The sequence below is a fragment of the Gigantopelta aegis genome, chromosome 10 (genome assembly GCF_016097555.1).
Source record: "Gigantopelta aegis isolate Gae_Host chromosome 10, Gae_host_genome, whole genome shotgun sequence".
Classification (NCBI taxonomy): Eukaryota; Metazoa; Mollusca; class Gastropoda; order Neomphalida; family Peltospiridae; genus Gigantopelta; species Gigantopelta aegis.
Genome location: NC_054708.1, coordinates 49253251 through 49275292, shown reverse-complemented (window position 1 = coordinate 49275292; position 22042 = coordinate 49253251). Strand labels below are relative to the sequence as shown.

Sequence of the window (22042 nt, the reverse complement as noted above, 5' to 3'; positions counted from 1 at the left end):
GCAACCCCACAAACCACCCACAAAAAAACACTTCTCCCCCCAAGAAAAACACACACACCCCCACCAAGTTCTGTAACTTGTTACTGTTTACTGTGAGTTACTATGTACTGTTAGTGAGTTAGTATGGTACTGTTTCATTTGCGAAAAAAGTGTTGTAACGTGTTGCTGTTTACAGTATGGTCCACCGCTCTGTGTTTCAGGCCAAACCCACAACGCGTGGATGGAGAGAACTGTCGAGGGCCAACGCGAGCTTACCAAACCTGCAACACCCAGGTTCGTGCGCCCTTAAATATTAAAAACAGTACTATTAATTTTTATCATTTATTTATACTATGGTACATAAATATGCATATATATGTCATGATTACATGAATAAATATTTATTAAACGTACGTACATACATACATACATACATACATACATACATACATACATACATACATACATACATACATACATACATACATACATACATATTTACCTACATACCTACATACATACATACCTCTTGTAATTAATTAAACACCACCTAGTTTTGACCATGTGACGTTTAGTTCGCAAGTACCTGTCAACATTTCGTGGAAGGAAGGAAATGGTTTATTTAACAACGCACTCAACACATTTTATTTACAGTTATATGATGTCGGACATATGGTTAAGGACCACACAGATATTGAGGGAGGAAACCCGCTGTCGTCACTTCATGGGCTACTCTTTTCGATTAGCAGCAAGGGATATTTTATATGCACCACCCCCATAGACAGGATAGCACATACCACGGTCTTTGGTGTACCAGTCAAGGGGCACTGGCTGGAGCGAGAAATAGCCCAATGGGTCCACTGACGGGGAATGATCCAAAACCGACCGCGCATCAAGCGAGCGCTTTACCACTGGGCTACGTCTCGCCCCTCCCATTTCGTGGATATGAAACACTAAAATTCTTCTTCTTTGCATACAGAGGATATCGAAAAAAGATAAAAAGCAGCTACTAACACCGTCATTACTGGCCCTTCTCAAATTCAACTAGCCCTCTAATTTAACTGCACAGCGAAAATCAAAACTAGAATTTTCTTTCTTGAATAATAACCATGTACAAATAATAACCATTTATATAGTCCGTTTGCGTCAAAAAAAAAACGATGAATTGGCGTGTAACTTCATAATGAATAAAGTTAAAATTCATATTAAAAAGAAAAATGTAAAGAAAAATGCTAGAACAGCCAATTTTATGCACCTTAACTTGCATTGTCTCTGAAGTAATCAATAATGCAGTACAAAGAGACAAAAGCCTTAAAATGTAGAACTGCGCGTGTTTTAGTAAATTAGTCTAGGAGTGGCAGTCCTCTTTTGGCGATGCTAGGATGAATTCTCCAGTAAAGGATCTTCTCGAGAGTGGCTGTCCTCCTATAGACAAGGCACTAGATAAAGATTGATGGAATCATCCACTATTTTGACAAATACCCATTCGACTCTGTCTTGAGCAGAGATACGGCCCTGATATCGTATTACGGTTTTTGTCGTTCAGATTACCGTGAATGTTCCACCAATCAGAAAATATTTAACCTATGCAACTTTATAAATAAATATATATATATATATATATATTTAATTTACACTAAACTTAAAGAAAGTTATTTCAGATGGTATGCGTTTACAATTTAATAAATTAATATTTTTTATATGAATTTTATATTTACATGCCAATTAATTGAGTTTTGGAATAATCCCTGTAGTAATGGAAAATTTCATTGTTTGATTTTCTCCCAAAATACTAGTAAGCTAATTAAATAAAATTAATTTGTACCATAACATTTAATAGTATCAAAAAGTAGGTCTACTGGATAATTATGGCGTATCCAGTCCATTCCAATAAGCCGATGATTTTAAAAAACAATTCAAGTGTCTGCAATACGTTTTGAGACCAAAATCATAGAAGCTGAGACTAAGTCTGGTCAGTCCGGCACTGTCAAAATATAGAACATGTTCTATAATATCGTCTCCTGCCAGATCTGTAGTTCGCGCCAGCAGAGACGCGGTGTGTTTTGTCACATTCGTCATGCGATTCAGTTTCAGTGCGTTTCTTTTTTTAACTCGTACATACTCGCCAGACTCTAAAATCGATAGTCGCCCAATATATATATATATATATATATATATATATATATGCACATATTCATATAAATATATATATATATATATATATATATATATATATATATATATATATATATATATATATATATATATATATATATATATATATATATATATATGCACATATTCATATAAATATATATGCGTTTATATGTTATAATACTTGACTTAATGTTACTAAGGTTTATTTTTTCTTACATCCAGCCCTGTCCAGTGGGTTCCCGTGACTTCAGAACATTGCAGTGCTCATTTTTCAATGGTCAGCGTTACAAAGGCCGAATGTATCAGTGGAATCCCTATTACAGTAGCTCAGGTAGCGTTGGCTAATCACACAATAGTACAATGAGCGCATCTCATGTTTCCATGCAAAATAAATGGGACAACAGTCTGTAACAGCTTGCATTTTGCATTCCAATAGATATAATCAAGCGAACAAATACATGTTTATGTATTATAAATGAAACAGGGTATGTTCTACTTGTTATTGTAGAAGATCAATACGACTGCTTATGCTAAGTTCAGACTACCAAATGTCACCAGAATGTTGGCCAACCTTTTGCTGTCACGTCTTCTACGACTGTCCAGCTGATTGTCTGAGCGCTCGTATAACTCGATTCTCGTCGTATAACCCATTAGGTGTTAATCTGAGCGTAAGTCGAGAGTTTGGGAAATTACAACGCACCTGATTTGGCCAACTATCTGCTGGCATTTGGCAGTCTGAGACTAGCATTAGGCAGTGGGAGTTGGGGTGGGATGTGGGTCGAGGGGCACCGGGCCTCTAGTTGAGACGATTTTAATTGTGCATTGCCCCCTCCGCTTCAGTTGAAAGGCGAAATTTGATATAATTGGCTCTTCCAGTTGTTAACATCTTTTGACGCCTATGGACTTGAATAACTTAAATTATAGAAGAGACTTCATTAACGATACCACTAAAGCACATTGATTTATTAATCATCGGCTATTGGATGTCAAACATTTGGTAATTTTGACATATAGTCTTAGACAGGAAACCCGCTACATTTTGCCATCAGTAGCAAAGGGTCTTTCATATGCACCATCCCACAAACAAGATAGAACATACCACGGCTTTTGATATACCAGTCGTGGTACACTGGCTGGAACGAGAAATAACCCAAATGGGCCCACCGGTGGGGATCGATTCCAAACCGACCGCACATGAAGTGAGTTGTTGTTTATACAAGTCAAAAACTTAGGCCCTAAATAATACTGTTTAGCAGTCTGTATAGTTTGTGTAAATTATTAGTAACAAAGGGCCTTTGTTGCAAGCGACTGGAGCGTGAACGCGCCGGAAGTCATTTTGTGGCTGATTGGGGCCGCTTAGCGCTATGCAAATCAAGGGCAGATAAATATGTTTCTGATAGAGGCTATTGTTAAACTTCAATGCTATTTTAAGAAGGCTCATAATTACTTGTTCTAGAGTTTTTCAGTTAGCTTAACAAAGTTGATTCTTTATTTGATAATAAATGCTTCAGCAATTATAATAAAGTTCAACTTTATTATGTCATGTAAACTTATGAAAATAAATAAAGACTTTTGCTATTTCACCGAATTTCAGAGTCCAGACACCACAAGAGAACATCGAATAAAGACGCATGCGCACTCGTTTGTTATGCCAACAGTCCCCGGCCAATCGTCGTGAAGTTCTCGCAGCGCGTGGTTGACGGAACTACATGCGGTAATAAACCCAAGAGTGTGTGCGTCGCCGGAAGTTGTGTGGTAGGTAATTCAAGGTAATCTTAAACTACTTTCCAAACTAATATTCATGATAGCTTAATAAAATTTATGAACTTTTTAAATTGTCCACACCGTTCTTCTCTTTTGAAAACATTGTAATTCTTTATAACAGATGAGAGCATCAATAAACAAGATATTGCAACATATTTATTAAAAACAAAAACACCAGAGAAGCCAAATTAAAATCAATAAAACTTTTACACTTATAAATAAGTTACTCAGTGTATAAAATAGTGACATTAATTGCTTAATAACAAGTTGTATTTTTTAACGACTTTGAATGTGGTATCATACTTTTTGGTTAGTTAATGCGAACCTTATCACTGCCGTAACTAGAGGAGTGTGTGGGGGAGGCGAGGGCGTTAGGGGAGTTGGGGGGGGGGGGGGTAAGCACGGGGCCATGGCCTTCCCAATTACACATCGTTTTTTCCCCACCACCCATAGACCCTGGTTGCCCCGCACCCAAAATAAAATTCTGACTGCGCCAATTATCCTCATGTCTTCACTGTATTATGTCCAACCTCATAACACGACCCTCTGGTTGCTCCCCGCCCAATATATCTGTCTAATTCGGACTGCACCAATGATCATCATGTGTACACTAGCCTATATTACTTCTAGCCTCATAACACGACTCGTAGACTCTCTGGTTGCTCCCCGCCCAATATATCTGTCTAATTCTGACTGCGCCAGTGATCATCATATGTACACTAGCCTATATTATTTTCAGCCCTTAGGGTGCGACAATCGACTGAACTCTCAGCTGGAGGTGGACCGGTGTGGTGTGTGTGGAGGTGAAAACAGAAACTGTGCGTCCATCGCAAAGACAATTTCTTTCAACATTAAATCAGGTCTGTTAACACTGTACTGTCAGGTCTGTTAACACTGTACTGTCATTATGTCGTAAACCCCGTGATACTAGTAGCAAAATGAGTACAATTATAGTTTCAGTAAATATACCGGTATGCTGCTTTTTTTGCTTTAAAAAAAGAGAAGAAATCCAATAGTAGAAAAGTAAATAAAAATTACTTTCAAAACAAATAATCTGTTAGTGTGTCTTTTAATGTTGTTATTTCTTTTAGGATATACTGAATTGTTGGAAATACCAAGAGGTGCTCGACATATCAAAATTGCTGAACGGCCAAAATCAAGAGTCACTTTGGGTGATATTTTATTTGTTTTCTATGTTTACTTATATAGTATAATAAACATGTATGGTATGGTGCGATAGTTACAGTGATTAATTATACCTCAGCACTTTTATTAGCGAATCTCCAACCATACAACATTCTCTGTCCATCAGTTACTTTACTTCAGATGTTCTGGACAATTCGACAGTTTTTATCAACACTCTGCTCAGTATATGCCATTTATCGTCCTCCCCATCTTTACCAGGACTGTCATCCTGAACATCATAAGCATCATTACCAATGATATCTGTCTTTACTCATCCCTTACCATACTATTTATTCTGATCCCTCCTGTATCTTAATCCTGATCGTCACTGGCATTCAGAGGAATTTAAAACGCATACCACAGTCAGTAGTTTAAAATACAGACCACAGTAAGCACTTTAAAATACAGACCACCTTCAGCAGTTAAACAAGACCACATTCAGCAGTTTAAAATACAGACCACCTTCAGCAGTTTGAAATACAGACCACCTTGACGCAGTTAGAAAAAGACCACAATTAGCAGTTTAAAATACAGACCATAGCCAGCAGTTTAAAATAGTAAGCAGTTTAAAATCCATACCACAGTCAGCAGTTTAAAAAGAGACCACAAGAGGACCTAGCCAACACTGATATGAATACAAACGTTTGTCAAGATCATCATAAATCAGTATGCGTTAAAGGGACAGAACCTAGCACACTAAGTTTAGTTAATCTACAAACCTGTAACACATTTGGATAAAGTTATAATTGAGTGAAATATGAATTTGTGACTTTGAAATGGTGAAATACCCTCTAAATATACACTAAAACTTGACTCCATAACGGTTACTTCTCAGACGCATGTGTGTTTTTAAACATATGAGAAATGCATTTTGTGACATTAAAAACACCAGGATGACCCAAAAAACACTTCGAATGTACGGAAATGGATAATCTAAACAATAAAATCTAAATAAAGTATGATTTTAACAAAAACGGCTCTAATAGTTTTTAAAATTTGCCTTAGTGTTTAAAAACTAGGGTATGTCCCTTTAATTTAGCACTAGTCTTATTTCCTCATACCCAAGCACACAATAAGGACACTAATGTTTCGTTTCTTTTCACAGCTCTGAAAAACAAAGCAGGTATATTTTTCTTCAACGCACGCCCGTCCAGGTCTCACACGACGCAAACGAAACTGGTTGCAGGCGCCATAATGTATTATTATCACCCAATTCACAGCGGAGAACTCTTCAGAGCCGAAGGACCGATAAACGAATCACTGATGGTCGTGGTAAGCGCACAAACTTCAACAAGTAATTAACGAAAATAGCATGCTAGAAAAAATGCCAGAATTCTTTGTAAATTTAGAACTGGTATGTTAGACTTCCTATTGAAACCGGTAGATGGTTTAATATTGAGAGAGAAAACAGAATATGTCACTTGTGCACCACTGATGTTGGTGATGAGTTTCACTATATTTTTAAATGTACGTCTTTATCTACTGAGCGAAATGTGTATATACCTAGTTACTATACCAATAGAGCAAGTGCAATTACCTTTTACCAGTTATTTTCTACAACTAAAAAATCACTTTTGTGTAAACATTTGCAAACTGTCATTGAGAGGGTCAGTCTTCCGGGTTAATATTACTTAAATATTATGTCCATTACCACTACAGAAAACATTTTGTAACTTATTTTGTTATATTTTCTCCATATTGCACTCGGTGCAGTTTATGAGAATAAAATTCTTGTCTTGTCTTGTCTTGCTAAAGTTCGCACGAACTTCAACAAGTAATTAATGAAAATAGCATGCTAAAGTTCGCACGAACTTCAACAAGTAATTAACGAAAATAGCATGCTGAAGTTCGCACGAACTTCAACAAGTAATTAACGAAAATAGCATGCTTAAGTTCAACTAGGCACGTAACTAGCTTGCACGAAAATCGATAACACATCCAGAATCGTACCACAAGACAGAATACAAAAAAAAAACCCCAGCAAGAAAAGGTCATTTTGTCTATAAGACAACTGCCACTCTCCAGGACGATACATACTAGTTTTGTCTATAGGAAAGAAAAAAAGAAGTGTTTTATTTAACGACGCACTCAACACATTTTATTTACGGTTATATGGCGTCAGACATATGGTTAAGGACCACACAGATTTTTTTTTAGAGGAAACCCGCTGTCGCCACATAGGCTACTCTTTTACGACAGGCAGCAAGGGATCTTTTATTTGCGCTTCCCACAAGCAGGATAGCACAAACCATGGCCTTTGTTAAACCAGTTATGGATCACTGGTCGGTGCAAGTGGTTTACACCTACCCATTGAGCCTTGCGGAGCACACACTCAGGGTTTGGAGTCGGTATCTGGATTAAAAATCCCATGCCTCGACTGGGATCCGAACCCAGTACCTACCAGCCTGTAGACCGATGGCCTAACCACTACGCCACCGAGGCCGGTCTTGTCTATAGGAGGGCAATGTCACGTTGCTAGGGCCTCCACGAGTCCAAAATATTGGACTCGAGTACTTAAGGTCAAACTCGACCCGGACCCGATTACCCGACACTGGATAATAATAAGACTATGGAATAAAGTAAACTTAATTCCAGCGCTGAACATGGATTCCAAATGGCCCATTATATTGCATTCCACACTGTCACATTCGGCTTTTCTTTTCCCTACATGTCTCATAGCCCTATAATGCAATCAGCAGCAAGCATAATATGGCAGAATGACGTAAATAAATATAATTAAATGTGAGTACTCTTCCTTGCACGGGTATTCAAGTCCTGTGAACGGACCCGAATCTCGCTAGACGTGCTAGTACTTGAGCACTCGTGGAGACCATACACGTTGCCGTTCTTTAATATACACTTTCCACAGACAGGGTAACACATACAGCAACGTTCTGATAAAATGGTAGTTTTACCATCGATTCGATATAACTTTTTTATGTATGTGCTTAAAAATATTAGTTTTTTAACACCATAATTTTAATACAAGAAGACGACTGTGAAGATGTGATAATTTCAACTATTTTAAATTTAAAGATCAGATTTATGTATAAAGTTTTGAATGTACACGAAATCGGGTACATGTATATTGATATTGAATATACTCAAATGTTCATCAATAAATCTGACTGGCCTTAAATATAGATTTGTCAAATTGTCTACAATTATTGTCTTAATTTTCGAACTTGAACTATAAGGTAGTTGTTTTCAGGGATTTTCACACAAACAGACCAGCCACGTGACTCTGTCTTACGAATACACACACATAAAGCCAAGGTCAGTACAACACGGCAAGAAAACCAGCAGCAAAACCAGCAGCAGCAGCAACAAGGGACGGTCTAGTTACCCCTGGCAGTCTCTATTGTACCAGCAGGTCCTCTCCGGCAAGGGCATGGTAGGGCCAAAACCTAAATCACCCGCGTCACGCTTACCATCAGTTAGTTCACACCATAATCACTTTAATACATCTTCATGGATAAGAGTTGACGATGTACATTCTTCAGGAAGTAAACCTAAATTATTTGATGCATCTAAAACGCCAGTTGTTACCAACGAGAGACGTTACGACAGCAGTCCTCCAAGACAAACACATCCAGGCAGAAGGACAAAACCGCGAGTTGAAATGACAACGGTTAAAGAAGTTGTTCGGGAAGTTGCTCGGACACGGGAAACGGAGACTAAAAGATTCTTGAATAATCAGGACAGAGGAGACGAAACTCAAAGGCGGGGTAAAGAAGAGATTCGAAGAAATTCCAAGTTTAACGCCAACCCAAACCTAAACGCAAACCACGTGCCCAAATTGCACAGGAAGAGGAACAGAAAGGAGAAGAAGCAGAACCGGAAGTCAACAGCTTTAGAACATCTGAAGCATGACGAAGTTCCGGTGTTCGTTCCACGTCAGACGAGTGAACCGAGACACGGGAAACATCACGGTGCCATGCACTCCAGTAACACAGGGCGCGTGGATCCACAGGGTAAGTGGCAAGTCTGAGACGTGGGACCTGGCATCATGGGTTGTAGTGAGACGTGGGAACTCAGATTGGTTGTAGTGAGACGTGGGAACTCAGATTGGTTGTAGTGAGACGTGGGAACTCAGATTGGTTGTAGTGAGACGTGGGACCTCACATGGGTTATAGTGAGACGTGGGAACTCACATGGGTGGTAGTGAGACGTGGGAACTCACATGGGTGGTAGTGAGATGTGGGAACTTACATGGGTTGTAGTGAGACGTGGGACCTCACATGGGTTGTAGTGGAACGTGGGACCTCACAAGAGTTGTAATAAGACGTGAGACCTCAAATGGATTGTAGTGAGACGTGGGACCTCACATGGGTTGTAGTGAGACGTGGGACGTCACATGAATTGGAGTGAGACGTGGGGACTCACATGGGTAGTAGTGAGACGTGGGACCTCACATGGGTGGTGGTTAAACGTGGGACCTCACATGGGTTGTAGTGTTAGTATAAAGTGCTCCTACTCACAGTCGCTAGTTAGATATTTCCTGTTAGCTCAGTTCTAAGAGCACTGGACTCTCTTAAACAGAGGGCCCACGGTTCAAATCCCTCAGTGGTTAATTTATCTGTTGTATGTACGTCCTGAATAACAGTTCTATCAGTGACTCGCCCGTTACATGACACCAAACATGCTTATGCAATCTTTCAAGATATAAAAAATGAAACAAAAGAACCTGTTCAGCGTAATCAGTTAAGTTTTTAACACAAGTCAACAGTTTGACTTTCATTTGGTTCTTGTTTTTATTCATTAACAACACATAAATCCCAACAAAACAATAACAACAACAGCAACAGCAGCAGCAGCAGCAGCAGCAGCAGCAGCAGCAGCAGAAGCACCAACTATAAATAGCAGCAGTAACGAAAAAAGCCCACAACAACAAAACACAAATCCAAGAAAAACACCACCACCACCACGGTGACTACCAGGTATTTCAGTATTATACTTGCATACACAAACTCCACAAATGAAGTGATAAAAACTTTAATGCAGTAATTCGAAAGCATGTTAATATTAATTTCTGGACCGGCTCAGCTAACACCTAATATTAAAAAGGATCTATTTATCCACTCTGTCACAATATTTAAAGTGTGTGTGTGTGTGCGTGTGAGAGAGAGAGAGAGAGAAAGAGGGGAGGGAGGGAGGGAGGGAGGGAGGGAGGGAGGGAGCGAGCGAGAGAGAGAGAGAGAGAGAGAGAGAGAGAGAGAGAGAGAGAGAGAGAGAGAGAGAGAGAGAGAGAGAGAGAGAGAGAGTATGTGTGTTTGTGTGTGTTTATGTGTGTGTTGGGGGGGGGGGGGGGGGGTACAGTACAGTACTGTAATGTAACCAGTATATGAAGTGTGCACTGCGGTTGGTTGTTAATTTGCAGGCTTTAGTGTCAGGAAAGACGATGTGCAGGTAGACCTGTCGCTGCAAGTGGCTGCCAGAAAAACTAACAAGGGAGGTAATTAATGAAGCCATCGCGTGCCCTTTCGCCATGTTTGCATTAATGACTGCTTGCTTGCAAAAAATGCATTAATCTAAATGTATTTATTTCGTAGATTTTGCTTTAGTAGGACCTAAAAAATAACATTTTGTGTTAGTATGAACATTTAAACAACATTAAACTAATATTAATCAGATACTTTCCAAACAGCCAATTCCTTACATCAAACCTTTATTACATTTATAATAATATAAATAATAATCAGTCAAAAATGTTTGTTTTGTTTAACGACACCACTGGAGCACATTGATTTATAAATAATCGGCTATTGGATTATCAAACATATGGTAATTTTGAAATATAGTCTCAGAAAGGAAACCCACTACATTTTTCCATTAGTAGCATGCACATACCTTTGATATACCAGTTGTGGTGCACTGGTTAGAGCGAGAAATTAATAATCAGTAACTATATATTTTAAAAATATATACTAGTATTTGCTCGTTGCATACTTTATTTCTCATTTTTAACTAAATGTTCTATACGTACAGGAATATAAATTTAAACAAATTAAATTAAATCGTTAAAAATCACGACGCCACCATTGTCGATTCTGTCAGGGAGAAGTCCTTATATTATTTTGCCCTGATTCCTTTTTTATTGAGCCTTACCCCAAACTATTTAGGCTGTGTCATTGCTATCTATGTTATGTTAAAAAAAAAACCCTGAAAACTACGTGTTATTGGTATCTAGTGATTCTCTTTCTCTTGAAACTCATTTGTAGATTTAATTATGAATTTATTTCGCAACAGCAAAGAAAGTACACCACAGAGAACGCACACACAGCGCTAGAAAAGAGTCGGGAAGACATCGCGTGTCGGAGGATTTCGTCTGGAGACCCAACAAGATCACACCTTGCAGTTCCACCTGTGAGCCAGGTACGTCCTCTGTTAATACAGTGTCACGGTCACTAGTTAGCGAACCGTATCATATTGATGTACCGATTGATGCCTAGTCTAGCCAAGTCTAGTGTAGTTAAGTCAACTCGAGTCTAGTCTAGTCTAGTCTTCAGAGTTTAGAGTCGTCAGATTTCTAATGCCTTCAAAAGCATACAGTTTGTATGGCGTTGCCATGGCGTTAAGAGGCTCACCCTCTATTAGAGGCTTGTGACTAGACCCTGGAAGTTTTATAAGCACCAGGCCTGGTGCTGTTGTGTCTGTTTTATATATATGTCTGATATGTTTTGAGGGATGTTTGTGATAACTCCGTGTTTTTATGATATATTTTGATGGATGTCAGTATTAACTATTAAGCCTAATAATATATTTTACAGATATTTTGTGGCAACAGTCGTGCCTGATGATATGTTTTGGTGGGTGGGTGTTTGTTTTGTGTGGTACCCATTGTCTGATGATATATCTTGATGTAAGCTCATGATAATTAAATGTATCTGATGATATATTGTGTTGGATGGTGGATGTAACTATTGTGTCTGATGATATATTGTGTTGGATGATGGATGTAACTATTGTGTTGATGATATATTGTGTTAGATGGTGGATGTAACTATTGTGTCTGATGATATATCTTGATGTAAGTGTGTGGTAATTAAATGTGTCTGATGATATATTGTGTTGGTTGGTGGATGTAACTATTATGTCTGATGGTATATTTTGATGGATGTTTGTTGTAAATGTTGTGTCATGGTATACGCTATTTACGTTTGTTGATAACTAGGGGTCCAAATGAACTTCTTCAGCTGCTTTAACAATATTGGAAATGAAGTGAGTGATTCCCACTGCGACCAGGAAAGCAAACCGGAGTCGTCTCACCACGCATGCACCAGACAACCCTGCACACCCAGGTGAATGCGATTAGCATACTAGTAATCAGACACAAATGTAAGCAGTCAAAATGAACATCGTCAAATTTAAACAGTCAAAACGAACATTGTATTCAGATTAAACCAGATGAATAAATGAATGAATGAATGAATGAATAAATGTTTAACGACACCCCAGCACAAAAATACACAAAGATAAGTATATGAATATGATTAAAAACAAACCGGATGCCAACAATGTTTAGGATTCTGCATTCAAAGGTTGATGATATTTGCATTCCAAAATAAGCTTAGTTGGCGAAATAATGTTTATATACATTTGCATTTCATAGGCTTACTTATTGTAAGTACACAACATATAAGTAGATTCCATGGTAGAGTGCATGATACAAAGCATTCCAAGAAACATTTTCTCGCGTGGTGTTCTTGTAGCTATATGTTTCTCTTGCAGGTGATTAATGAGCACGTGGGGTTCTTGTTGCTATATGTTTCTCTTGCAGGTGGGTAACGAGCACGTGGGGTTCTTATAGCTATATGTTTCTCTTGCAGTTGGGTAACGAGCACGTGGGGTTCTTGTAGATATATGTTTCTCTTGCAGGTGGGTAACGAGCACGTGGGGTTCTTATAGCTATATGTTTTTCTTGCAGGTGGGTAACGAGCACGTGGGGTTCTTATAGCTATATGTTTCTCTTGCAGGTGGGTAACGAGCACGTGGGGTTCTTGCCTGGCGAGCTGTGGTGACGGAGTTCAGACCCGCACAGTTCGCTGCTGGCAGATGATGGGCCCTGGGTTCGACAGCACGGTGCACGACTACAGGTGCAGCTCAAGGACCAAGCCGCCCACCGAGCGGCCGTGTCGGGACACCAGCGCGTGCGAGGCTCGCTGGGAGATATCGGGGTGGGACAAGGTGAGGCCGACAGAATTGTCCGGTATTCGACGAAGGTGTCAACTATCGATGGGTGTTTCGCCGACATACTGGTCTCATTGAACCTCTAATCCATTGGCGGATACAGAGGGGCGTCACGTGACCCTCCATCCCCCGCCCGTTTGAACTGCCCCTTTTAATGACTTTTAAAAATAAAATTAATATTTCACAATATACAACACTAAATGGCCCTGGTAAATGCGTCTGTGAGCATCTTTATTTCACACACACACACACACACACACACACACACACACACACACACACACACACACACACACACACAGAGAGAGACATATACACACACATCACACAGACACACACACACATACACACACACAGATATATACACACACATCACACACACACACACACAAACATATACACACACATCACACCCACACATACACACAGATATACACACACATCACACACACACACACACAGACATATACACACACATACACACATCACACACACACACACACACATCACACACACACACACACACACACACACACACACACACACTGGATCTCGCTCCCTTTGGAGTTCGGCTCATTCGCCTTCGGGATCTACCTCTGTAATTAACCCGTTACTAATTCCAGATCTAACCCTATCCTCAACCCCAACCTTTACGGTATCCCTAATCCTAACCGTGTCTCTAAACCTAACCTTTACCGTATGTCGGCTACACGTCAGTCGACAAAAGGTCCGCCACATTTGTCTATCAATTTATTTTTAACAAGTGGCAGGATGTTTAATTTTTTGTTGTTTTTAGCAGGCTGGAAAATGAGTGTTCTAGGTTTACGGGTATAACTATGTTTTCTTATACTGTCGTGAAAAAAGTTAAAGTGTGTTTTGTTTAACGATACCACTAGAGCACATTGATTTATTAATCATCCGCCATTGGATGTCAAACATTTGGATTTTTTTTTATATGCACCATCCCACAGATAGGATAGTACATACCACGGCATTTCATATACCAGTCTCACTGATGCACTGACTGAAACGAAATATAGTCCAATAGGCCCACGGAAGAGGATCGATCGTAGATCAACCGTGCATAAGGCGAGCGCTTTACCACTGGGCTACGTTCCACCCCTATACTGTCATGACACCGATTCAGTGACTGTGCGACAGTAAACTCCATTTACTCAGTCCATACATACATTTTTTTTTTTTTTTAATTTTTTTTTTTTTTTTTGGGGGGGGGGGGGTGTCGCCATGACTTCGAAAAAATACACGAATACCTACCATAGAGTAGTCAGAATACAAAATGCATTTGTCACCAGCCTAGACTGCAATATCTGCTCATTCCAGCCAGAACAGTATCTGTATACAGTTTTGTTTCCCACGAACATTCCCGACCAGTAGGTTTCCGGTGGTCGTATCGCCCTCTCCAGTGAGAGTACGTACTCACTTGTGTTGGACTATTTCTGGTTCCAGCCAGTGCAACACGACTGGGATATTAAATACAAAACCAAAACCTGCACTACACAGAGTAATATAACGGTAATACTCTATCAAGGACTAAGTACGTGAATTACCTATAATATGGTGATAATAAATAGTATTATGGTGTTAGCTCTGTTTGATATAGGTCGAGAGAGGAAAAGAAAAGAATGCGAACGGAGGAAGGGATAGAAGAGAGAGACAGAGACAGAGAGAGAGAGAGAGAGAGAGAGAGAGAGAGAGAGAGAGAGAGAGAGAGAGAGAGAGAGAGAAAATAGAAAAGAGAGCAAGAGAGAGAGAGAGAGAGAGAGAGAGAGAGAGAGAGAGAGAGAGAGAGAGAGAGAGAGAGAGAGCGATATGGGGGGAGGGGGGGGGGGGGGGACAGAGAGAGTATGTTAATATACGGACAACCTGTAAGCAAGTTGACGTTATTTGTTATAACTGGATAATCTATTATCTGTCTGTCTTAGTGCTCTTCCGAGTGTGGCTATGGGATTCAAACACGTCACGTGCTCTGCAACTACGCGAACGCTGTGTGTGACGCAGACCAGAAACCATCAGAAGAACGATCATGTCGGAATAAACCCTGCATCAACCAGTGGTATTCGTCAGCATGGTCTTCGGTACGTAGTGCAGGCAGGTTTGGGGATGTAAACGAATGCCCTTGTATTATATATAAATTAAACAGTAGTTGAGGTGGGGGTTTGTTTTTCGCAGTTTTCGACTTAAAAACATTAAACATTAGTCATAAAATGTACCTGTTCTGTACAAAAACAAACCCTGTAAAATTCCGATCACGCCCAAGAAGTAGGATAGTCTTCAAATGCCAATAATTAAAACGCAGTAGTAGTTTCAAAACTCGATGTGTGAATTCTTGAAAATACCAAAACACTTTAAAGAATGCATTCCACAACAAGTGAGCAATTCATATCTCATTATTTCGAGTATTTAATTAACTGCATTTTTTCCCTGCACCATGCCAACCCATGTAAATTTTTAAAGAGTCTGTTTAAGAATTTCTGGTAAAAAAAAATATGTAGGATAATAGATGATCTTCATGAACAGGGTATTCTTCAAATTAAGAGCTCTTGCTTTTTTGTCAGCCCTAGAAATGACCATATATTCAGGGGCGGATCCAAGATTTTTAGAAAGGGGGATATCTCTTTGTGCTTGCAGATCCACATATCCCGCTGAATGGTGAGTGTATGTATAGATGGGTGGGTGGGTTGGTGGATGGGTATGGGTGTTTCCAGTGAAAACAAAGCAAAACATTAAAAGTGCATTTTTATTGATAAAAAAATGTACAGAATTATGCACACACTTTCTACTACCCTGAATTACAGTTGGAAATTAGCAAACAAATTACTATTAATACAAGTCCTTTCACATTATTAACTTCATAATCACAGGTTTGACTTAGTAGTGACTTTGATTTCGAAAAAGAAGAAAAAAAAGAGTAAACATCATTTGTTTTACTTGGCAGCTAAAGGGGGAGAATAACCTCCCTACCCCATGGATCGTCCACTGGTTTTACAAAGAGTGCATGCACGGCTCTGTGTGCATTAAAACAGTTTCCATAAATGACACTTCGAGTACCTGCACTTCTCACCAGCAACACGAATATCACAATGTTATCATTTCTCAAGAAGTCTGTAATTGTTAAAAATGTCAAATTCTAGTTGTTAGGGCCTTCGACAAGTGATTTTTTTTTTATATATGTTCCAGTGTTCTGGCACGTGTGGTGTACGGTACAGGAAGGTATACTGCCGTGACGTCAGAGGTCGGATACTGGAGGATACAAACTGCGACTTCAACACCAAGCCTTTGACAGTTCACGCCTGTGGAAAGTGCAAACATAACTGGGTGCCTCAGGAGTGGGGAGAGGTATGTGTACAAGTATCCTGTGTTTTAAATCCAACCCCTACTCCTAATTTTTTTTATTGAGAACTGGGTTTTTCCCAGCTTATTTGGCCCTCACCATAATGCAATCTTGTTATTTTAGATACGAATACTAATTTGATATTGTTAGACAAATTTTATAAACTTGTACAGTACAAATTTATGTATACACTAATCCGAAGGGTCTTAGAAAGTGTGGTTCGTTCTACGTCTGAATATTGTAAACATATCCTATATATAGCTGGTATTCAAAACTTGTGGCACCATGTTCCAACCGTTTCTCAACCGAAATAGTGCAACAAATGGACACACAAATCAAAAATGTATAACCTATCGTACTCACTTAATCCCGAGTGAAGTACTTGCATCATTGTTAACAAAATAAATCTTCCAACAATGTATAAAAACAAATTACCCGCCATTTTAAATTTTCTATACACATATTTTAAAAAAAATGTGACGGCCCTCTAAGTTTCTCTATCCGCCAGAAAAATGTAATGCTTGGTTCACGCTTCCGCCAGACGAAATGCTAGACTACTGAAGTTTAATCATGTAGGATTTCAATATACCACGCTACAGGAGCTTGTCATATCAAAAACATGTTATTATTTTTATTTTATTTTTATTTTTTTAATAAGGTACCTTTAAGGAGGACGAGGGGCGGGACGTTGCCCAATGGTAAAGCGCTCGCTTGTTGCGCGGTCGGTCTATGATCGATCCCCGTCAGCAAGCCCGTTGAGCTATTTCTCGTACCAGCCAGTGCACAACGACTGATATATCAAAGGCTGTAGCATCTGCTATCCTGTCTGTGGGATGGTGTACATAAAAGATCCATTGCTACTAATGGAAAAATTTAGCGGGTTTCCTCTCTAAGACTATATGTCAAACTTACCAAATGTTTGACATCCGATAGCCGATGATTATTAAATCAATGTGCTCTAGTGGTGTCGTTAAATAAAACAAACTTTTTTAAGGGAGACAAAAGCTCTGTTAAATTTTAAAAACAATATTTGTGTTTCAAGCTCCCGTAGTCAAGTGGAAAAGTATCATATTAGTCATGTGATGTTTTTATTTATTTATATGTGAGCCAGTGCTCCACAACTGGTGTAACAAAGGCCGTGATATGTACTACCCTGCCTGTGGGATGGTGCATATAAAAGATCTCTCTCAATATGTGTGTGTGTGTGTGTGTGTGTGTGTGTGTGTGTTACACTTTAAAATGAATAGTAGACAGTGAACCACGCATACTATAATTAAAAAAGCGTATTGTGTTGCAGTGTTCGGTGACATGTGGCGAGGGTGTTAAATCCCGCCGCGTGATTTGCGGCTCCACCCGAATCAACAAGTTCCACATCCAGCCAGACAGTTACTGCCAGGCCATACCGCGGCCAAAGACGGTCAGCAAATGTCGTGGTCCGCCCTGTGGGTCCACATGGTACACCACGGAGTGGTCGGAGGTAAACTGATCTAATGTCTCAACTTGCAGGGGCAGATCCAGGATTTTGTAAGGAGGGGGGGGGGGGGGTGTCACAAAATTCTAAAAGAGCAATTTGAGATTGCCTAAAGCAAATTAGGGGAAATCCCAAAGGGAGCAAAATCTGTAAGGGAGACGAGAGCATGCTCCTCAGAAAATTTTGAAATAAACATACTCAGAGATGCGTTTCCAGGGCAATTTAGTATTAATTATTGTGGATTATGAATTTTTTTTTTAAAGTATTAAAAAAGGCACTTCAAACGAGCGTGGGGTGGTGGGCACAGGACTCCTGTACACCCCCCCCCCCCCCCCCCGAGGATCCGCCAGTAACTTAAAACCCCAGAAGTTGCCCAGTAGAATCTGATGTCATGTCTGTAAACGTTAACACGACTGTTCTAGCTGTGTTTGCAGCCATTGTAAGATATCTTTGACTAAAATAGCATATATAATAAATTTTGGTTGTTCTGTTTGTAGTAACCCAAACAGGATTTTGCATCCCAATAATATTGTACGTACGAAAAAACTGTTAAAAAAATTAACATGAAGTTTGAATTACTACATAGGTACATATGTGCGTACATAAATACGCGTGTGTATTTATTTTAACTGTCTTCAGTGTTCTCAAACCTGCGGACGTGATGGTCTTAAAACCCGAGACGTCCGCTGCCACAACAGAGATGGTATTCCGGACTGTGACTACAGATCCAAACCACATTCCACGGACAAGTGCAATCTTCCACCCTGTCAAGGTAACGCTAATCTAAGTACGGTAATTCTCAGACGCAAATTCCATTTGTCCGTAATCCATGTGGGTTTACGTGTACGTAATTAATAATTCATAGAGGCAGAAATGGAATCTACTCAACCTGTTTGTATAGAAAGTGATTGGTACGGATTACGTATTGCGGATTACGTATAGCCTACGTATACGCATGCGATTTACGGACAAAAGTATTTTGTGCCTCATTCTTATTCCATTCCTGTCGGTGGGCCCATTGGGCGATTTCACGTCCCAGCCAGTGCTCCACAACTGGTGTAACAAAGGCCGTGGTATGTACTACCCTGTCTGTGGGATGGTGCATATATAAGATCCCTTGCTGCTAATCGAAAAGAGTAGCCCATGTAATGGCGACAGCGGGTTTCCTCTCTCAATATCTGTGTGGTCCTTAACCATATGTCCGACGCCATATAACCGTAAATAAAATGTGTTGAGTGCGTCGTTAATTGAAACATTTCCTTCCTTCCTTCGATATGGGCTTAACAAAGTGTCCCCTGAACCCAGCTGGTGGCAAAGCCTGCCTTAAAGGAACATTCCCGAGTTTGCTGCATTGTAAGATGTTTCCTACTAATAAAATATTTCTACGATTCAGCTTACATATTAAATATATTTTCTTTATTATTTAGAATATCAGTGTCTGTATATTCAATGTGTTTCTGGTCGTCTTAATATTTGTAAGAAGCCCAAACTGGATTTTGTACGTACGAATTTTTTATTTTTTTTAGAAAATAAAATGAAATTTAACCTAGTACAAATATTATAACGCTCAGAAACACGTTTAATATACAGTCTCTAATATTTTATGCAGAAAAATGTATTTGATATGTTTTAACAATCGTTAAAAAGTCTCTGTTAGTCAATAACATCTTAAAAACTGCTGCAAACTCAGGAATGTTTCTTTAAATTCGGATCCTTAATACAAAAATGTGTTCGCGAAGAACTTGACTGGTTTCCCTCCTTTCACATACTATCGTACCACAGGTGCAAAAAAACAGACTTGCGAACCAGCTCACTGCATCTCGCATGTTCAACCTTATTATTAATTTGAAACTGTTTGTTCCAAGAAGTAGCGTGAAGTGTGGGTATGTTTTCCTTCCCAGAATTTTCCCAGATCACAACCAGCAACACTTACACATCTGTTATGCAATTATCAAGGTAGGCCATGAATCATAACGGTGTTAACGCGGATTAAGGCCCGTAGCCAGAACTTCTAAAGAGGTGTAGAAAGTGAACCTGCATTCTCTTCATTTTCTCAACATGAATCACAATAACAACAACAACAACAACAACAAAAAAAGAAAGAAAGAAAGACAAAAATAAAAAAAATAAAAAACCCCACACACACGTAACCCCCCCCCCCCCCCCCAAAAAAAAAGCACACAAAAACCCCCCCCCCACAAAAAACTCTGCAAACCCCCCCCAAAAAAAAACCACACAAAAAAAACAAAAACAACAACAACAACAACCCCCCCCAAAAAAAAAAAGCAACCAAAAAACAAACAACAACAACAAATAAGCACAAAAAACAACAACATTCATGGTTGTACAAATACTAATCATGACATTGGTTTAGTGGTGTATAGATTATTAGTATAGGGTAGGGTAACATTTTAACGTGTTAATTATTTCAAGCTGTTGTGAAGCACGCATGGCTTGAACATATAATATATTTTGTGAGGGTTTTTTTGGTGTGTGTGTGTGTGTGTGTGTGTGTGTGTGCGCGCGTGCGCTTGTGTGTATGTGTGTGTGTGTGTGTGTGTGTGTGTGTGTGTGTCTGTGTGTGTGTGTGTGTGTGTCTGTCGGTGTGTGTGTGTCTGTGTGTGTGTGTGTGGCTGTCACAACTGTCGCGGGACGTAACCCAGTGGTAAAACGCTCGTCTGATGCACAGTCGATCTAGGATCGACCTCTGTCGATGGATCCATTGATCTTTACTCGTTCCAACCAGTGCACCACGACTGGTATACCAAAGGCCGTGGAATGTACCATCCTGTCTGTGGGATGATAAATATAAAAGATTAATTGCTACTAATGGGAAAAAATATTGCTGGTTTCCTCTCTTGAGACTATATGTCAATTTTACCAAATGTTTTACATCCATTAGCCGATGATTAATAGATCAATTAGTAATGTCATTAAACAAAACAAACGTTAACTTTAATTTTCAACTGTCATTTAAAGAAGTAATAAACTGGATTAGTTATACCTTGTTACAAAGGCATTCTTCACAAAACCAGCTCCGATTAGCACGTTAACATGTTACCCTGTTATTTTAGTCATGAATATTAATAATTTAGTCATGAATATTCATTATTCAGTTATGAATATGTACTCTATTGTATTTTACTTACAGATAAAGCATGTCGTGATGACGGGGTTACCAAGTGTCACCGGGTGGTGACTGCCAACTTGTGTTCTCATTGGTTCTACCAGGACGCGTGCTGCGAAACATGCAAAAACATATCATAAATTATGTTAATGTGTTGTACTAATTATTGATTTTCTTTCTGCTTTGTAGTGTAATAATAAATTTTTTATTTTAGTCGTGTTAAAAGTGCTAGTGAATTAAAAAAAAAAATGACAGCAGGACATGTTGATTACACTTCGAGTCTAGACTAAAGTGATTGATGAAGTGTTTTTAAGCCTGTCATATGTGTTTTCGTGATTACCATCCTTACATAAGGTCCAATTTCATTCAACCACAGATGTTGTATAATGTGTAAGTTGTCAGTAGTTTAAAAACAACAACTTTGGGCTTCATTTCTCTTGATATAATTATAATACATATATCCATACGTACGTACATACATACATACATACATACATACATACATACATACATACATACATACACACACACACATACACACACACACATATATACACACATATATACACACATACATACATACATACATACATACATACATACATACATACATACATACACACACACACACACATACATACATACATACATACATACATACATACATACATACATACATACATACATACCTTGAACATATCGTGGCAAGGCTGCAAGTTGCGGGCGATTCGGTGCCATAGGTTCGAGTCCCAGAAACGGCATGGGGCAATTTGTGAGGCCAGAAAGGATTTAATTATCCCCTGCGCCAGTGCGTTAA

At 39.2% G+C, this 22042-nt stretch overlaps 1 protein-coding gene across 1 annotated transcript in view; it reads left to right on the top strand.

The window, feature by feature from the left end:
• The window catches only part of LOC121383667 (thrombospondin type-1 domain-containing protein 4-like), a 34729-nt gene extending 12990 nt beyond the window's left edge, over positions 1–21739 (top strand). The window contains exons 3-17 of the mRNA XM_041513760.1: positions 176–273; positions 2359–2467; positions 3731–3891; positions 4640–4760; positions 4992–5072; positions 6191–6357; positions 8297–9059; positions 11335–11460; positions 12260–12386; positions 13062–13272; positions 15219–15371; positions 16474–16632; positions 17925–18104; positions 18738–18870; positions 21250–21739. Of these exons, the coding sequence (XP_041369694.1) occupies positions 176–273; positions 2359–2467; positions 3731–3891; positions 4640–4760; positions 4992–5072; positions 6191–6357; positions 8297–9059; positions 11335–11460; positions 12260–12386; positions 13062–13272; positions 15219–15371; positions 16474–16632; positions 17925–18104; positions 18738–18870; positions 21250–21365 (2705 nt within the window). The 3' untranslated portion in view covers positions 21366–21739. The remainder of the gene's footprint in view (positions 1–175; positions 274–2358; positions 2468–3730; positions 3892–4639; positions 4761–4991; positions 5073–6190; positions 6358–8296; positions 9060–11334; positions 11461–12259; positions 12387–13061; positions 13273–15218; positions 15372–16473; positions 16633–17924; positions 18105–18737; positions 18871–21249) is intronic.
• The last annotated feature ends 303 nt before the right edge of the window (positions 21740–22042 follow it).